At 44.9% G+C, this 19598-nt stretch overlaps 1 protein-coding gene across 8 annotated transcripts in view; it reads right to left on the reverse strand.

Moving 5' to 3' along the window:
• Positions 1 to 19598, reverse strand: part of LOC139530540 (roundabout homolog 3-like) — a 297879-nt gene that overhangs the window by 69607 nt on the left and 208674 nt on the right. For all 8 annotated transcript variants that reach the window (XM_071327104.1, XM_071327095.1, XM_071327055.1 and 5 more), the window contains exon 3: positions 2694 to 2851. In XM_071327104.1, coding sequence (XP_071183205.1) covers positions 2694 to 2851 — 158 coding nt within the window. The remainder of the gene's footprint in view (positions 1 to 2693; positions 2852 to 19598) is intronic.

Below are 19598 nucleotides of genomic sequence, written 5' to 3' on the forward strand. Positions count from 1 at the left end.
ACAACCATTTTCAGTTCTTCCAATCAATTTTCAAGTATATTTAAGTCAAAACTGTAACTCGGTCACTGAGGAACATCACTGTCATCTTGGTAAGCAATTCCAGAGTAGATTTGGCCTTGTGTTTTAGGTTATTGTTCTGCTGAAAGGTGAATTAATCTCCCAGTGTCTGGTGAAAAGCAAACAAACCGGTTTTCCTCTAGGAGTTTGCCTGTGTTTACCTTCATTTCAATAATTTTTTATCCTGAAAAACTCCCCAGTCCTTAAATATTACAAGCATATCCATAACATGATGCAGCCGCCACTATGCTTGAAAACATGGAGAGTGATACTCAGTAATGTGTTGTATTGGATTTGCCCCAAACATAACACTTTGTTTTCAGGACAAAAAGCGAATTGCTTTGCCGCATTTTTTTGCAGTATTACTTTTGTGCCTTTCTGCAAACAGGACGCATGTTTTGGAATATTTTTATTCTGTACAGGCTTCGTTCTTATCATTTTGTCAATTAGGTTAGTATTCTGGAGTAACTACAATGTTGTTGATCCATCCTCAGATTTCTCCTATCACAGCCTTTAAACTCTGTACGTGTTTTAAAGTCACCATTGGCCTCCCAGAGCAGTTTCTTGCCTCTCCAGCAACTGAGTTAGGAAAGATGACTGTATATTTGTCGTGACTGGGTGTGTTGATACACCATCCAATGTGTAATAATTAACTTCACCCTGCTCAAACGGCTATTCAATGCCTGCTTTTTATTTTATTTTCACCCATCTACCAACAGGTGCACTTCTTTGCAAGGCATTGGAAAACCTCCCTGTTCTTAGTGGTTTTAAATTCACTGCTCGACTGAGGGACCTGACAGATAACTGTATGTGTGGAGAACAGAGATGAGGTAGTCATTCAAAAATTGTGTTAAACACCATTATTACACACCATGTAACTTATTATTTTATCATTTTTAAATTAAATTTAAACACAACAAAATTAAGAAAAAGTCAAAGGTTGTGAATACTTTCTGAAGGCACTATATCATAGATATAATAGATAGACAGACATACAGTGCATAGGGAAAGTTTTCAGACCCCATGACTTTTTCCAAATGTTGTTACAGCCTTATTCTAAAATTGATTTAAAAATGTCCTCATCTATCTACACACAATACCTCATAATGACAAAGCGAAAACAGGTCATATGATTTTTTTGCAAATGTATTAAAAATACAAACAGAAATACCTTATTTACATAAGTATTCAGACCCTTTGCTATGAGACTCAAAATTGAGCTCAGGTGCATCCTGTTGTCATTGATCATCCTTGAGATGTTTCTACAACTTGATTGGAGTCCACCTGTAGAAAATGAAATTGATTGGACATGATTTGGAAAGGCACACAGCTGTCTATATAAGGTCCCACAGTTGACAGTGCATGTCAGAGCAAAAACTAAGCCATGAGGTCGAAGGAATTGTCCATAGAGCTCCAAGACAGGATTGTGTTGAGGCACAGATTTGGGGAAGGGTATCAAAACATGTCTACAGCAATGAAGGTCCCCAAGAACACAGTGGCCTCATTCTTATACGGAAGAAGTTTGGAACCCCCAAGACTCTTCCTAGAGCTGGCCGCCCGGCCAAACAGAGCAACTGGGGGAGAAGGGCCATGGTCAGAGAGGTGACCAAGAACCTGATGGTCACTCTGAAAGAGCTCCAGAGTTCCTCTGTGGAGATGGGAGAATCTTCCAGAAGGACAACCATCTCTGCAGCACTTCACCAATTGGGCCTTTATGGTAGAGTGGCCAGACAGAAGCCACTCCTCAGTAAAAAGCACATGACAGCCCGCTTGGAGTTTGCCAAAAGGCAGCTCAAGACTCTCAGACCATGAGAAACAAGATTATCTGGACTGATGATTGAACTCTCTGGCCTGAATGCCAAACGTCACGTCTGGAGGAAACCTGGCACCATCCCTACGGTGAAGCATGGTGGTGGCAGCATCATGTTGTGGGGATGTTTTTCAGTGGCACGGACTGAGAGACTAGTTAGGATCATGAGAAATTTGAACGAAGCAAAGTATAGAAAGATCCCTGATGAAAACCTGCTCCAGAGCACTCAGGACCTCACACTGGGGCAAAGGTTCACCTTCCAACAGGACAACAACCCTAAGCACACAGCCAACACAACACAGGAGTGGCTTCAGGGACAAGTCTCTAATGTCCTTGAGTGGCCCAGCCAGAGCCTGGACTTAAACCCGATCGAACATCTCTGGAAAGACCTGAAAATAGCAGCGACGTTCCCCATCCAACCTGACAGAGCTTGAGAGGATCTCTAGAGAAGAATGGGAGAAACTCCCCAAATACAGGTTTGCCAAACTTGAGTGTCAAACCCAAAAAGACTAGAGGCTGTAATCACTGCCAAAGGTCCTTCAACAAAGTACTGACTAAAGGGTCTGAATACTTATGTTTAAATTTGCTAAAATCTCTAAAAATCTGTTTTTGCTTTGTCATTACGGGGTATTGTGTGTAGATTGATGAGGGGGAAAAAAACTATTTCATTCATTTTAGATTAAAGCTGTAACGTGACAATGTGGAAAAAGTCACGGGGTCTGAATACTTTCCGAATGCACTGTACAGGCCTCTTTTTTGGATAGCCACAACAATGAAAGTATAGAAGGATGAAACAGAGGTCTATATACAGATGGATAGGACTCACGGTGATCCTCTCGTCGTGGTCGTTGACCTTCATGTTGTTCCTCTTCCAGGAGATGGTGGGCTCCGGGTGGCCCCGCGGGGGGATGCACTCCATGACCGCCGGCTCCCCTGCCGCCACGACTACGTCACTGGGTGTCTGCCTGAAGTCATCCCTCAAGACTGGTAAGAGAGGGGAGGGAGAGGGGGGTCGATTGTTATTATACAGCAAACATTCATTATTAGCTTTGGCAATTTTCGTACATATTTATTGCCAATAAAGCACAATTGCAGATTGAATTGAATAGAGAGAGGGTGATACAGAGTACTACGCCTACTTCCCAATTCCAAATCAACCCCTAACCCCCTAAGCACTTTGTGTTGATGTAATACAGTTGGAGAGGTAATAGCAAGATCATAATAGCTCTGCTTTTCCCTCTGTAAGGGAGTGCCACAAAGATACCTCAAAAGTCCACATCAGAAATCGTAAGTTAGGGTAGTCTACCACATCTTTCACTGTGCAGGGTGGCTGCATGAATGCATTATAATGTAGTCTAAGTTTCATGTGTAAGTACGAACTGTATGCCATAAAGCTTTGTGCTGTCTCCGCTATCAAGTCTTCTTAAAAAAAGAGTGAATGCAAAACAGATGAAATTCAACACGCAAGAGCGGCTCTCAGTGTATGATTTAATTGAATTACCCAAAGCCCCTCAATACTGGGATAATAATGATATGACTTGTGATTCAAAAATTGGTGTGTGTGTTGCCTTCCTATGGTCTTCATTGACTCAGTGTCCTGTGTGTGTGTGTGTGTGTGTGTGTGTGCATGCGCATGTGTGTGTGTGCGTGCGTGTTGCCTCCCTATGGTCTTCATTTACTCAGTGTCCTGAGTGTGTGCTTGTGCGTGTGCCTATGGCATAGCGTCTCATCAATAATGGACAGGCTCCTTTCTGACACAAGGTGGATGAATTATTCAATCGGCCTAACACACTCCCCAGACACACACACATCCATATGCATGAGACAGAAATACAAACACTTACAGAACATACAAAAGAGACAAACATGTACACACACTTGCACACAGAGCATAAGACAAAAGCTTATAGAAATATGAACACTCACAAACACACCTACACACATGCAACCACGCACACCAACAACATCAACTCTACCAATAATAACCAACCACCCTCTATCAAACCACACCTACAGGCCAGATGCAATCAACCCTTCTTCCTTCCTCAATCTGTATTCCCATTACATTTACATTTACATTTAAGTCATTTAGCTGACGCTCTTATCCAGAGCGACTTACAAATTGGAAAGTTCATACATATTCATCCTGGTCCCCCCGTGGGGAATGAACCCACAACCCTGGCGTTGCAAGCGCCATGCTCTACCAACTGAGCCACACGGGACCACAATGACTCTTGAATGACTCTTTATCAGATTCTTCTGCACCTCTTCGCCACTTCTATTAGTGTAGTCTGCTGCTCTCCTTCCGTATCTCTCTGAATTGACCCGCATTCAATCGTTATTTCACTCTGCCACTATCCAATTGGTGCCTGGCTATGCCCTTAAGCTAGCACCAGAGGATAAAGTTTCCGTGAGGATAAAGTTTATGAGGAGAAGGGATATTGCTTTGGACTCGATCCAATATACTGTAATGCCAGGCTGCTGATGATATGGATTAAACTGAATGGAGTCTGTTGGAAAATGGCAGTAGCCTGTATCAGTGTGTTAAAAATAACTATGAGGATAGTGGAGTTGGTATTTGTTCGTATTTCACTTAGGCCACAAGTGGCTAGTGATTGGAGACGATTGGACAGAGTTCTAGGTAGTTTCAGTGCTTTGGGTAGAAGTTACCCTTAATGACAGATCTAGAGTCATCTTATCATCTGTTAGTCACAACTTTAACCATTGGGAGTAAAAACGGGAGTATATGACCTTGGATCAGTGCTTAGGGGTAACTTCAACCCTTAGTGTCAACAATGTGTGAGTGTGTCAGCCAATCACATGAAGAGCTGAATAACCATCTCACTGAGAGGCCTGCGGAGGCCAATCATAATTTGGTCTCATGCGAACAACAAAACAAGACACTGTCTTTCATTCAGTGGCAGTGCTTACCCTGTGATAATCTAATAAGAAAAGCTGTTATGAAAAGCTGTTTCATCATTTTTTATCTGTTTTCTTTAAAGGTTTTTTTATGCTCAAAATCTCAAAATGTGCTAAAACTGCATCAAAACGTGTTAGGGTATTCATCAATTCAAATCCATTCAGAACTTGCGGCATTCGCGGCCGTTCCTGATTCCAGTCACTGTCGATGAACAGCATAGGCCCCGCTGCTTTGCCTAGCCTCATTTGTTGCATTGAGCCAATTTCATATGTTGTGCATGCGTGTTGCGTGTGTGGGTAAGCTCTGTTCATTTGGCCGTGACTACCTAATTTGGCGCCCGCATCCCTTGAAATTATTGAAGCTAGCTAGAAAAAGACAAATGTACACTGTACTGCACCCCAAACGTTTTCAAGTTGAATTTTCAACAATAACTTGGTATAATTCAAAGAGTGAGACCAACACCTGCACTTCCTGACCATCAGAGGAAGGGACAGAAAATCATCCGATCTAATGTACCATACTCACCCTGACAAAGCAGCCTGGCACACAGCCAATCAGAGATGAGAGGAGAGGAATGTTTTACAGTATTTTGGACATTATCAGTGTTCAAATGGAAGTCAGATTTGATAATTTTAGGGCTCCTGAGTGGCGCAGCGGTCTAATGCACTGCATCTCAGTGCTAGATGTCATGTTTTGTCTTTGATCATCATGTCTTGTCCCTGTGCTTCCCTCTGCTGGTCTTATTAGGTTCTTTCCCTCTTGCTATCCCTCTCTCTCCCCCTCCCTCTCTCCCTCTCTCGCTCTCTCTCTCTATCGTTCCGTTCCTGCTCCCAGCTGTTTCTCATTCTCCTAACTACCTCATTTACTCTTTCACACCTGTCCCCTATTTTGCCCTCTGATTAGAGTCCCTATTTCTCCCTCTGTCTTCCGCTTCTGTCCTTGTCGGATTCTTGTTTGATGTTTGCTGTTCTGTGTCCTTGTTCCGCCCTGTCGTGTTTTTGCCTTCTTCAGATGCTGCGTGTGAGCAGGTGTCTATGTCAGCTACGGCCTGTGCCTTCCTGAAGCGACCTGCAGTCTGTGGTCGCGTCTCCAGTCGTTCCTCTCTACTGACGAGAGGATTTCAGTTTCCTGTTTTGGATTTTCCTATGATAATATCCAGGAGTATCATTGTTTGTTTAAGACTGGATTAAAGACTCTGTTTCTCTTAAGTCGCTTTTGGGTCCTCATTCACCAGCATAACAGAAGAATCCGACCATGAATGGACCCAGCGACTACGGATTTTCGCAACACTGCCGTCGAGATCCAGGGAGCAATGCTCGGCAGACACGAGCAGGAATTGTCTGCTGCTCGTCATGCCGTTGAGACCCTGGGCGCTCAGGTCTCCGATCTCTCAGGACAGTTTCAGAGTCTTCGTCTCGTGCCTCCAGCTACTTCCTGGTCTTCCGAGTCTCCGGAACCTAGGGTTAATAACCCACCATGTTACTCTGGGCAGCCCACTGAGTGTCGCTCCTTTCTCACCCAGTGTGATATTGTGTTCTCTCTCCAGCCCAACACATACTCAAGAGAGAGAGCTCGGATCGCTTACGTCATATCACTCCTTACTGGTCGGGCTCGGGAGTGGGGCACAGCTATCTGGGAGGCAAGGGCTGAGTGTTCTAACGTTTATCAGAACTTTAAAGAGGAGATGATACGGGTTTTTGATCGTTCAGTTTTTGGGAAGGAGGCTTCCAGGGCCCTGGCTTCCCTATGTCAAGGTGATCGATCCATAACGGATTACTCTATAGAGTTTCGCACTCTTGCTGCATCCAGTGACTGGAACGAGCCGGCGTTGCTCGCTCGTTTTCTGGAGGGACTCCACGCTGAGGTTAAGGATGAGATTCTCTCCCGGGAGGTTCCTTCCAGCGTGGACTCTTTGATTGCACTCGCCATCCGCATAGAACGACGGGTAGATCTTCGTCACCGAGCTCGTGGAAGAGAGCTCGCGTTAACGGTGTTTCCCCTCTCCGCATCTCAACCATCTCCTCCCACCGGCTCAGAGACTGAGCCCATGCAGCTGGGAGGTATTCGCATCTCGACTGAGGAGAGGGAACGGAGAATCACCAACCGCCTTTGCCTCTATTGCGGTTCTGCTGGACATTTTGTCATGTCATGTCCAGTAAAAGCCAGAGCTCACCAGTAAGCGGAGGGCTACTGGTGAGCGCTACTACTCAGGTCTCTCCATCAAGATCCTGTACTACCTTGTCGGTCCATCTACGCTGGCCCGGTTCGGCTGCTTCCTGCAGTGCCTTGATAGACTCTGGGGCTGAGGGTTGTTTTATGGACGAAGCATGGGCTCGGAAACATGACATTCCTCTCAGACAGTTAGGGAAGCCCACGCCCATGTTCGCCTTAGATGGTAGTCTTCTCCCCAGTATCAGATGTGAGACACTACCTTTAACCCTCACAGTATCTGGTAACCACAGTGAGACCATTTCCTTTTTGATTTTTCGTTCACCTTTTACACCTGTTGTTTTGGGTCATCCCTGGCTAGTATGTCATAATCCTTCTATTAATTGGTCTAGTAATTCTATCCTATCCTGGAACGTTTCTTGTCATGTGAAGTGTTTAATGTCTGCTATCCCTCCTGTTTCTTCTGTCCCCTCTACTCAGGAGGAACCTGGTGATTTGACAGGAGTGCCGGAGGAATATCATGATCTGCGCACGGTCTTCAGTCGGTCCAGAGCCAACTCTCTTCCTCCTCACCGGTCGTATGATTGTTGTATTGATCTCCTTCCGGGGACCACTCCCCCTCGGGGTAGACTATACTCTCTGTCGGCTCCCGAACGTAAGGCTCTCGAGGATTATCTGTCTGTTTCTCTCGACGCCGGTACCGTGGTGCCTTCTTCCTCTCCCGCCGGAGCGGGGTTTTTTTTTGTTAAGAAGAAGGACGGTACTCTGCGCCCCTGCGTGGATTATCGAGGGCTGAATGACATAACGGTTAAGAATCGTTATCCGCTTCCCCTTATGTCGTCAGCCTTCGAGATTCTGCAGGGAGCCAGGTTCTTTACTAAGTTGGACCTTCGTAACGCTTACCATCTCGTGCGCATCAGAGAGGGGGACGAGTGGAAAACGGCGTTTAACACTCCGTTAGGGCATTTTGAATACCGGGTTCTGCCGTTCGGTCTCGCTAATGCTCCAGCTGTCTTTCAGGCATTAGTTAATGATGTACTGAGAGACATGCTGAACATCTTTGTTTTCGTTTACCTTGACGATATCCTGATTTTTTCACCGTCACTCGAGATTCATGTTCAGCACGTTAGACGTGTACTCCAGCGCCTTTTAGAGAATTGTCTCTACGTGAAGGCTGAGAAGTGCGCCTTTCATGTCTCCTCTGTCACATTTCTCGGTTCTGTTATTTCCGCTGAAGGCATTCAGATGGATCCCGCTAAGGTCCAGGCTGTCAGCGATTGGCCCGTTCCTAAGTCACGTGTCGAGTTGCAGCGCTTTCTCGGTTTCGCTAATTTCTATCGGCGTTTCATTCGTAATTTCGGTCAAGTGGCTGCCCCTCTCACAGCTCTGACTTCTGTCAAGACTTGCTTTAAGTGGTCCGGTTCCGCCCAGGGAGCTTTTGATCTCCTCAAGAAGCGTTTTACATCCGCTCCTATCCTTGTTACTCCTGACGTCACTAAACAATTCATTGTCGAGGTTGACGCTTCAGAGGTGGGCGTGGGAGCCATTCTGTCCCAGCGCTTCCATTCTGACGATAAGGTTCATCCTTGCGCTTACTTTTCTCATCGCCTGTCGCCATCGGAACGCAACTATGATGTGGGTAACCGCGAACTGCTCGCCATCCGCTTAGCCATAGGCGAATGGCGACAGTGGTTGGAGGGGGCGACCGTCCCTTTTGTCGTTTGGACTGACCATAAGAACCTTGAGTACATCCGTTCTGCCAAACGACTTAATGCACGTCAAGCTCGTTGGGCGTTGTTTTTCGCTCGTTTCGAGTTCGTGATTTCCTATCGCCCGGGAAATAAGAACACCAAGCCTGATGCCTTATCCCGTCTCTTTAGTTCTTCTGTGGCTTCTACCGACCCCGAGGGGATTCTCCCTGAAGGGCGTGTTGTCGGGTTGACTGTCTGGGGAATTGAGAGACAGGTAAAGCAAGCACTCACTCACACTGCGTCGCCGCGCGCTTGTCCTAGTAACCTTCTGTTCGTTCCTGTCTCTACTCGTCTGGCTGTTCTTCAGTGGGCTCACTCTGCCAAGTTAGCTGGCCACCCCGGCGTTCGGGGTACGCTTGCTTCTATTCGCCAGCGGTTTTGGTGGCCTACTCAGGAGCGTGACACGCGCCGTTTCGTGGCTGCTTGTTCGGACTGCGCGCAGACTAAGTCAGGTAACTCTCCTCCTGCCGGTCGTCTCAGACCGCTTCCCATTCCTTCTCGACCATGGTCTCACATCGCCTTAGACTTTATTACCGGTCTGCCTTCGTCTGCGGGGAAGACTGTGATTCTTACGGTTATCGATAGGTTCTCTAAGGCGGCACATTTCATTCCCCTCGCTAAGCTTCCTTCCGCTAAGGAGACGGCACAAATCATCATTGAGAATGTGTTCAGAATTCATGGTCTCCCGTTAGACGCCGTTTCAGACAGAGGCCCGCAATTCACGTCACAGTTTTGGAGGGAGTTCTGTCGTTTGATTGGTGCTTCCGTCAGTCTCTCTTCCGGGTTTCATCCCCAGTCTAACGGTCAAGCAGAAAGGGCCAATCAGTCGATTGGTCGCATATTACGCAGCCTTTCTTTTCGAAACCCTGCGTCTTGGGCAGAACAGCTCCCCTGGGCAGAATACGCTCACAACTCGCTTCCTTCGTCTGCTACCGGGCTATCTCCGTTTCAGAGTAGTCTTGGGTACCAGCCTCCTCTGTTCTCGTCCCAGCTCGCCGAGTCCAGCGTTCCCTCCGCTCAGGCTTTTGTCCAACGTTGTGAGCGCACCTGGAGGAGGGTCAGGTCTGCACTTTGCCGTTACAGGGCGCAGACTGTGAGAGCCGCCAATAAACGTAGGATTAAGAGTCCTAGGTATTGTCGCGGTCAGAGAGTGTGGCTTTCCACTCGTAACCTTCCCCTTACGACAGCTTCTCGCAAGTTGACTCCGCGGTTCATTGGTCCGTTCCGTGTCTCTCAGGTCGTCAATCCTGTCGCTGTGCGACTGCTTCTTCCGCGACATCTTCGTCGCGTCCACCCTGTCTTCCATGTCTCCTGTGTCAAGCCTTTTCTTCGCGCTCCCGTTCGTCTTCCCTCCCCCCCCCCCGTCCTTGTCGAGGGCGTACCTATTTACAAGGTACGGAAGATCATGGACATGCGTTCTCGGGGACGTGGTCACCAGTACTTAGTGGATTGGGAGGGTTACGGTCCTGAGGAGAGGAGTTGGGTTCCAACTCGGGACGTGCTGGACCGTTCGTTGATTGATGATTTCCTTCGTTGCCGCCAGGGTTCCTCCTCGAGTGCGCCAGGAGGCGCTCGGTGAGTGGGGGGGTACTGTCATGTTTTGTCTTTGATCATCATGTCTTGTCCCTGTGCTTCCCTCTGCTGGTCTTATTAGGTTCTTTCCCTCTTGCTATCCCTCTCTCTCCCCCTCCCTCTCTCCCTCTCTCGCTCTCTCTCTCTATCGTTCCGTTCCTGCTCCCAGCTGTTTCTCATTCTCCTAACTACCTCATTTACTCTTTCACACCTGTCCCCTATTTTGCCCTCTGATTAGAGTCCCTATTTCTCCCTCTGTCTTCCGCTTCTGTCCTTGTCGGATTCTTGTTTGATGTTTGCTGTTCTGTGTCCTTGTTCCGCCCTGTCGTGTTTTTGCCTTCTTCAGATGCTGCGTGTGAGCAGGTGTCTATGTCAGCTACGGCCTGTGCCTTCCTGAAGCGACCTGCAGTCTGTGGTCGCGTCTCCAGTCGTTCCTCTCTACTGACGAGAGGATTTCAGTTTCCTGTTTTGGATTTTCCTATGATAATATCCAGGAGTATCATTGTTTGTTTAAGACTGGATTAAAGACTCTGTTTCTCTTAAGTCGCTTTTGGGTCCTCATTCACCAGCATAACACTAGAGGTGTCACTACAGACCCTGGTTTGATCCCGGGCTGTATCACAACTGGCTATGATCGGGAGTACCATAGGGCGGCGCACAATTGGCCCAACGTCATCCAGGTTAGGGTAGGGTTTGGCTGGGGTAGGCCGCATTGTAAAATAATAATTTGTTGTTTTCTGACTTAGCCTAGTTATATAAAGGTTAAAAAAAGTGTCATCCTTGGCCATGAAACGCTGTCACACTGAGAGGTTCAGCCTGAAGGACAGACGAATGGACTTAATTTAAAAGTAAAGGTAGGCCTAATTAATTTCCTTTTCCTTTGCAATTTGCGTGTTAGGCTATTGTTTAAATGAACATGAAAATACACAACATCCCTTTGATGCATTTGATTTATAAAGCTAGAATTTCGTTTTGATGAGACACTATTTTGACGTTTTAAACTGAATTCTCAGTCATTTCGATTGTTGATATGGAAATTATGTTAGAACCTTAATTAGAATGTATAGTTGAAATCGGAAGTTTACAAACACTGAGGTTCGAGTCATCAAAACTCATTTTTCAACCACTCCACAAATTTCTTGTTAACAAACTATAGTTTTGGCAAGTCGGTTAGGACATCTACTTTGTGCACGATACAAGTAATTTTTCTAACAATTGTTTACAGACAGATTATTTCACTTATATCACAATTCCAGTGGGTCAGAAGTTACATACACTAAGTTGACTGTGCCTTTAAACAGCATGGAAAATTCCAGAAAATGTACTCATGGCTTTAGAAGCTTCTGATAGGCTAATTTACATAATTTGAGTCAATTGGAGGTGTACCTGTGGATGTATTTCAAGGCCTACCTTCAAACTCAGTGCTTCTTTGCTTGACATCATGGGAACATTTTGGCTTAAGTACAACAAAATCAAGGTATTGGAGCGGCCATCACAAAGCCCTGACATCAATCCTATTGTGGGCAGAACTGAAAAAGCATGTGCGTGCAAAGATGCCTACAAACCTGACTCAGTTACACCAGCTCTGTCAGGAGGAAGGGGCCAAAATTCACCCAACTTATTGTGGGAAGCTTGTGGGAGGCTACCTGAAACGTTTGACCCAAGTTAAACAGTTTAAAAAAGGCAATGCTACCAAATACTATTTGAGTGTATGTAAACTTCTGACCCACTGGGATTGTGATGAAAGAAATAAAAGCTGAAATAAATCATTCTCTCTACAATTATTCTGACATTTCACACTCTTAAAATAAAGTGGTGATCCTAACTGACCTAAGACAGGGAATTTTTACTAGGATTAAATGTCAGGAATTGTGAAAAACTGAATTGAAATGTATTTGGCTAAGGTGTATGTAAACTTCCGACTTCAACTGTATATATTTGTGTGTAATAATATTTCACATAATAATAATATTATTATGTGTGTGTGTGTGTTTGTGTGCGGTGCTTTGGAAGAATTGTAAATGCATTGTGAAAGGCTAAGCTGTTTGCTTTTCAAACTTTTCGAATTAAATGTGTTTATATATTGAACTTTTAGTGCCACCTATTGATTGTATCTTGGGATGCTACACCGGTCTTTGGCTGAGCTGAGTTGAGTAGTGTGTCATTTTGTCGGTTGATATGAAATATGCCGCTATCGGAGGCTATAGCTTGTGTACCCTGGTTACATAGGTATTTACATTTGGTGATTTTTTTATATGTAATTTAGGTTTCTAGCCTATGTCACTCTGGTTGTTGGAGCTATCTATTGTACGGTGAACTTGGGCTTCATCAAGGTTTATTTGTGAGTACATCTGGCATTGATAATCGCCAGTGCCTACTCAGACACCAACCGCACCGCACGTCACTGCTCTCTCCCCCTTCCCTCTCTCTCTCTCATGTTCTCTATCCGCCTATTAATAATGCATGAATGATCTGCCTGTAAGGTGTCTTCGGTCAGTCACCCCCCCCCACCCCGATCCTTCATTCCCCTCATCCCTCTTTCTCCCCTCATCTCTCTTAAGCCTCCTGCTTGTGGTCGCTACCTGAAGGCATTTTCTTTCTTTCTTTCTCTCTCTCTCTCTCTCTCCTTGTTCTTTCTCTCCTTCTCTTTTTGAGTCCATATCAGGTTTCAGGTGTGATCCAGGCTTTTGATGCTCCCAGATGAGATCTTGACATACAGTGGCCTACCTAAAGAGGCCAAAGCCACACTTGCCTTCGAGCTAGCAGCCTGGCCTAAGCCACTCTCGGGATTTGGAGGGGTGGGTGGGTGAGGGGTACCTGAAACTATGAGAGGGATCACTGTCTAACCCCAGGCTCATTTCCTTCTCAAATATCACCCCTTAACCCCCTTTTTGTAAAATGGACCTTGCCAAAAATTTACTTTCACATCAGCTTCTGTCCCACAGTTAGCTGATGGGAAACTTGTGAAAATAGGGGGTGTCTTCGCCTTCTAAAGTTACTCAGCTTTCAACACAAAATCGCACACTCATCTTTGAAAATATGAGTGAATTTGAGATTGGGACATCAAGGCTGGTAGATGATTTATTGATGTGTTAGAGAGTCATGGGGGTGAATGTGTTGCATACGTTATGATGACCTGATTAATGATATTCAGAAATGATATCAATGCGTAGACGTTCTCACTACGTCCACACTGAACCTTCTCCCATGGGTATGGAAAGTGTGGAGCAGTCAAATCTGCCAGTAAAATAATCAGAGGAAAGATTTCCATCCAAAAAGTGTTCCTCCAAACAATGGAAGGCAAGTTGGAAGGCATTAATTGCAACAGCGCTCAATTATTATATTGTCTACTATTCAGATTTAAAATCTTAAAGAAACACTCCAAAAAGCATCACTATCCCTTAGTGAACCGAGAATACGTGTTTTTCCTCCTTTCTCACATAGTGTGAGTGAGACTAATTAACACTAGACTAATTGCTGAACACTCCACCAGGGACAGAGGTGGTGACTGTTATTTCTCACTATTAGACGGAGGAAAACACTAATGTTGACTCAGTGTTGAAAACAGCTCACAGGTGTGTCCCATATCAGTACCCGGTGTTATGACGTTGGCCTGTGGGTAAGGTTTATGACCCCCCCCCCCATGAAAACCTTTCTCCCTTCCTTCCCTCTCTCTTGACTCTACTGAGGGACTCTTGAATAGCCTTTGTTAAACATAGAGAGTCTGGGAACATCAAACAAGTGGAGGGAAAGGAACCATATTTCGGTAATAGAACCAGTTGAAAATATGTGTTGGTACTTAATGAATATGATGTCGGTTCGGTTGTCATCTGAGACATTATGACTGATGACAGGACGACCTAAACTGTATCTGGGAAAGTCTACACATTATAGTTATCAGATTCACATGGAATTGTTGTGCAATTCAAATGTTTAAGTATAAAATTATTTGTGAAAAGATTAAATGTAATTTTAGCTTCCAAATTAGAGATTTGGGTTTTCATAAGGTTAGGGCTCTGCTCAATCAGTGGCCTGCCCCTGTGAAGAGACATGGGTTATAAACTATGAAACACACCCTTCTCCCTCCACTATATAAGCCCTTGACGAAAATGTAACCTTCTGTTCCGGGTACATTAGGATCACGGTCCGATGTCAGAAGGATTCAGATAATAACTACAGAACGAAGCCAACCTCAGCGAGAGCTTTGGTTGCGAATAGTATGAACTTTGAACTCTTATTCGCTACAGAGGTGATACCTCCTAGCCGTTGAGTTAGCAGCAGCCGCTGTAAACGTGGGCTACGAGAGGACAGACAGAGTATCCCGTCTACCACACAACGACGACACTACAACGTTTCCAGTTCACCACCAGAGACAGTCTTCAAAGGACAAAGGACTCTGTTGGGCAACACGGCCTTCCATCTACCACCAACCTATTGAAGCGCAGCTCAGAGTAAATATTTATTGCATTTTCCTTTTCCAAATGGGCGGTAATTTAGAATGCATAAGATTCTGTATTTACGATAGAGTAGCTGCCTACGGCCCGATAGAGACATAGCTTCTCCCTTTGTTCTTCAGTCTTCCCGCTCTTTCACTCAAACCCAACCCCCTTTTCTTTGTGTAACCAGCTGTCATATCTGTTCCGTCCGCTAGGGACGTTTTCCTTTATGACATAATTTGTAATCAAGGTATGATTCATTCTGTGTATATGTAATTCTGTGTGATTAGTTTGGTATTTAGTAAATAAATAATTAAACCCAATTTTGTATTGCTGATTCAACTTGATAGCCAGGGTTCGTGAAGATAACCAAGAATTTACAACTTTCAGATGAGACTGAAATAAGGTGACGATTAATATTGACTGCTATTGATGTAAAATATTACTAGGTCTTTAAGAGTTTATTCGGAAGATAACAGCTCTATAAACACTCTTTCGTGGTGCCCCGACTTTGTAGTTAATTACATTTACATGATTAGCTCAATCAGGTAATATTAATTACAGAGAAATAATTTTATAGAATAGCATGTCATATCACTTAATCCGGCATAGCCAAAGACGCGACACCGGCAACTGATTGAATAGAGAGTGACGGTAGATCCCAATTCAGTACCCTACAACTGATTGAATAGAGAGAGATGGTAGGTCCCATTTCAGTACCCTGCAACTGCCTTGTTTTACAGTAATGAATTCCTCTAAAAACTCAATCTACAGATCTTTAAGGGACCAATCTGTGTGTGTGTACTTATACATGCGTGTGAGTGTATGTGCTTACCCTGGGGGGTTGTGCTGGTCATTAACACTGTAATTTAGCCACTAATGTCCCCGCAATGTCACCCCAGCAGGGTGGATCTGAACTTAATCTGATTAATGACAACTCGCTCCTATAATGAAGGATGAGAAAAGCCAACAAAACCTGAGCACATTACCATAACCATCCTTATGGGGACTTATGGGGACACTCCCTATCTATGTCATGGCTAACCCCCCTTATGAGGACACTCTTTATCTATACTGATGATGGGTTACCTCCCTTATGAGGACTCCCTATCTCTGTCAATGGGGCCCTCTCATCGCTTACGTTTGTGATCATTTCTCCAAATGTCAAGATAGCGTGGCGTCCCTTCTCGAGTGTGTGTGTGTGCGTGGGTGCGTGCATGTGTGTGTGTCTACATACATCAGCGCATTTTGTTTATAAGCAAGGTAATACCAGATTGGAGTGTCAGATTGAGAGAGAATTGGGGATGTGTTTTATTTCCACCCAACAGTGCCACAGAGATATATGCTAGAAGAGAGGTTTTCTGGGGTCAATAAACGGTGAATTAACTGTTGAGGCTGGTGTTTAACCACTCACACCACACACACAGCCCCCGACCTTATCCCAACATCATATCAACCTTTACCCAACCATCATTAACCCAGACCAAAACAGTGCACCACCAAAACTACTTAGGGACCCCTCCATTCACAGCATGTGGTTTGGGGGAACCTATTTAGCTAGCTACTTCCCGGGTCCGGATTGGAGTGCCACAAGGTTAGGGAAAGCTTGAGTTGACCTGTCACACCCTATACAAGGGGCCCTTGCTCCTAGGTCCTTGGATCCCTCTCTTCGCTCTCCTTCCTCGTCTTGGCTTCACTGGATGCATCCCAAATGGCAGACTATTGCCTATTTAGTGCACTACTTTTGACCAGGGCCCATAAACCAGCAGCTTTGAGAGAAGAGTGCTCCACAGAAACTTGATTAAGCACTGACAATTACCCATAAAGCCCCAGTGGGGCAAGATTAAGCAGATGACCCTTGACCCGCCAGTACTGACGCCCCCTTGGGGGAAGCCTCTCAACAAAGCTAGGTATAATCCCTACCGCAGGGCCTGCACGGTCCACTTCAATTAGGAGGGGGAAACACACACACAGGGACACACAGAGCGGGACAAACCACACAAGCCGAGAGACATGCACACACACATAGACACAGATATGCAAAAAAAACACACACAGATACACACAAGCATTGCTTATAAACAAAACACACTAATGGACTGTATGAGAAAGGTAGACCCTAATGAAGGAAACCCCATTCCATCTATCACCATCTATCGCCTTTTCTGTGTTTAAGTGAGCTAGCTCTTTTACAGTCAACAATATACAAAGCACATCCGAGTTAGCTGTCAACGTGCGTCTCTCAGCCAATGTAGCTGTTTGTGTACGCTAATGACAAATACAGTAGTCATACAAAATGACAAATAACAAGTCTAAGTTTACCACTCTGCCATCTACATGCAAACATATCCATTACATTGAATCGAACAAAGAAAATAAGCTGTGCATATAAACAAAATCAACAATATCAACATTGTGTATTTATAATATCAATCTCTTCACCAGTGACCAGCGAATGACTCTCTGCGATGTGTCACACTTAAAATATGCCCCCACTACAACGACACTATTCAATGTCAGGTCCTTGCTAATATATCAGTGCATTGTTTGTGCTCATAATTTGACATAAATGCTCGGGGCAGGCAGGCGGCTCACTTTTAATTAAAAATCCACTTTATCGTTATCATGAAATGTTCATCACATTCATCAGATGTTCAGGAAGATGCTTGTGTGTGTTTTTTCCTCCTGACAAGTCATTTTCAGCAGCCCTAGGGCTGGGCGATATGACGATATATATCGTGTGACGATAGAAAAACCTCTAGCGTTTCATATTGTGCTCTATCGTTTATTTAGTTGTGTCGCAAATCACAATCTTTACGGCAATATTTTTCGTCAACTGGACGACGCTTTGCAAATTGGAAATTTGCAACACAAACAAACATGGAAGAGAGTGAACGTGACACAGAGCACGGAGACATGGAGCTCGTACCTAAAAGAGGGGCTACTTCGGTTTCATGGACGTGGTTTGGGTATGAAAAGTCTGACACGGACCAGAAAACCGCCCACTGCAAAATATGCCGCAGGCCGGTCCCGACAACAGGCTCAAACACCACTAACCTCTTTTACCACCTACGCAAGAATCATGTGAAACAGTACGGAGAGAGTCTACAGATGAGAACCAAAAAAGTACAGTCGAGTGCTCAAAACAAACCCCCGACTCAGACGTTGCAAGAGGCTTTTGCCCGCAGCACACCATATGGCAAAGAATCAGGAAGATGGAAGGCCATAACAGCTGCCGTTACAACTTACATCTGCAAAGACATGGCCCCAATTTACACAGTCGAGAAACAGGGGTTTCGTGAGTTGGTGCTAACACTCGACCCAAGGTACCAAATGCAAATTGATATGTGACACGTATTAATGCCAAATTAACATGCCAAAACAGGCAAGCCACCAAAATATATATATATATATTTTAGGCCTATATTTATTTTGTTTGCAACTATAGGTGAAGTGTTTTCTATTTACCTTTTAAGATTTTGTACATTCATATTTAATATTTTGTTATATGCTTAATTGAAAATTTGCACAGGTTCTCAATAAAATAAATAATCAAATATGAGTACCTTTTCATTTGTTGAGTATAATTCAAACTGTAATAAGAAATAGGCCTTTACATGTGGTCATTCTATATAAACTATTTATAAATTGAATTCACAGAAAATGTGCTATATCGTGATATGTATCGTTTATCGGGATATGAAATGACCTATATCGGGATATGAGATTTTGGCCATATCGCCCTGCCCTATCCCTACTCATTAATAAATATTCAAATAGATGATGGAGAGAGACAGAGATTGAGGGATGGTCTTAGGCTGGTGGGGACCGGGGGGGGGGGGGGGGGGGGAGTGAGTGTTCAGGCTCTGTTGTGTGGGGGTTTGAGGCGGTCATCTGACAATCTGTCCTCTTGCATCTCAAGCTGATATGAGGCAATCTGTCACACACACACACACACACACACACACACACACACACACACACACACACACACACACACACACACACACACACACACACACACACACACACACACACACACACACACACACACACACACACACACACACACACGGGAGACGGGTTATTGAGGGCTCCACACACACCAATCACTGTGTTTTATCATCCTCAAGCATTGATCTGATTTGGAACCAGCGAAACATAATATCCTCACACACACTTTAACAAGCCCCCCAGACCCCTGATACGATTCCAAATGGGAGATTCAAATCCTAATACGTTATACGACTCTGGATATACCTAAAGTCATAGTTTATTCATAGCCGTCTAAGCCTCCGTCTCCTGTGCTGTATTGATGGGGTGTGTTTGACATTCAATGAAACAGGCCAGTGCCTATAATGAAAAGGTCAATGTACGCAATCTTTGCCTCATCTCTTATGTGTTGAATTAAATAGGCCTAGGCTCTCCACCCCACCCCACCCCTCAAGAATGTCAGAATGTCATCTTTGACATATTTTTGACATATCTTTGACATATGAAACCCAGTCTATATGGCCTTATGGTTTGCATGTCTGTTTTCTCTACGAGGGAGATATATGTTTATTTTGTCTCGGAAACCAGATGCATAGGCAGATGTATAGGGGGTGGGGGGATTGAGTGTCTTGGAGGGGTCCCCGAATTGGTGATCAATAAAAGTGATTGTTGGTGGGTGGGTGGGACTGGGGGTGGTGTGCAGATGGTAGGCCTTAGGGGCCTCTCCTTGGGGGCCCCATGGGTTCCTGGCCCCTACACTTTCACTAGGATTAGCCTGTAAATTCACAAGTAAACACAAATACACATGCAGCCACACATACACATATTGAGTGACATTAGAGCTCTGCTACCCGATGCGAGCCTGACGGGCCCCGACGTTATACATCGGG

The sequence above is a fragment of the Salvelinus alpinus genome, chromosome 1 (genome assembly GCF_045679555.1).
Source record: "Salvelinus alpinus chromosome 1, SLU_Salpinus.1, whole genome shotgun sequence".
NCBI classification, from domain to species: domain Eukaryota; kingdom Metazoa; phylum Chordata; class Actinopteri; order Salmoniformes; family Salmonidae; genus Salvelinus; species Salvelinus alpinus.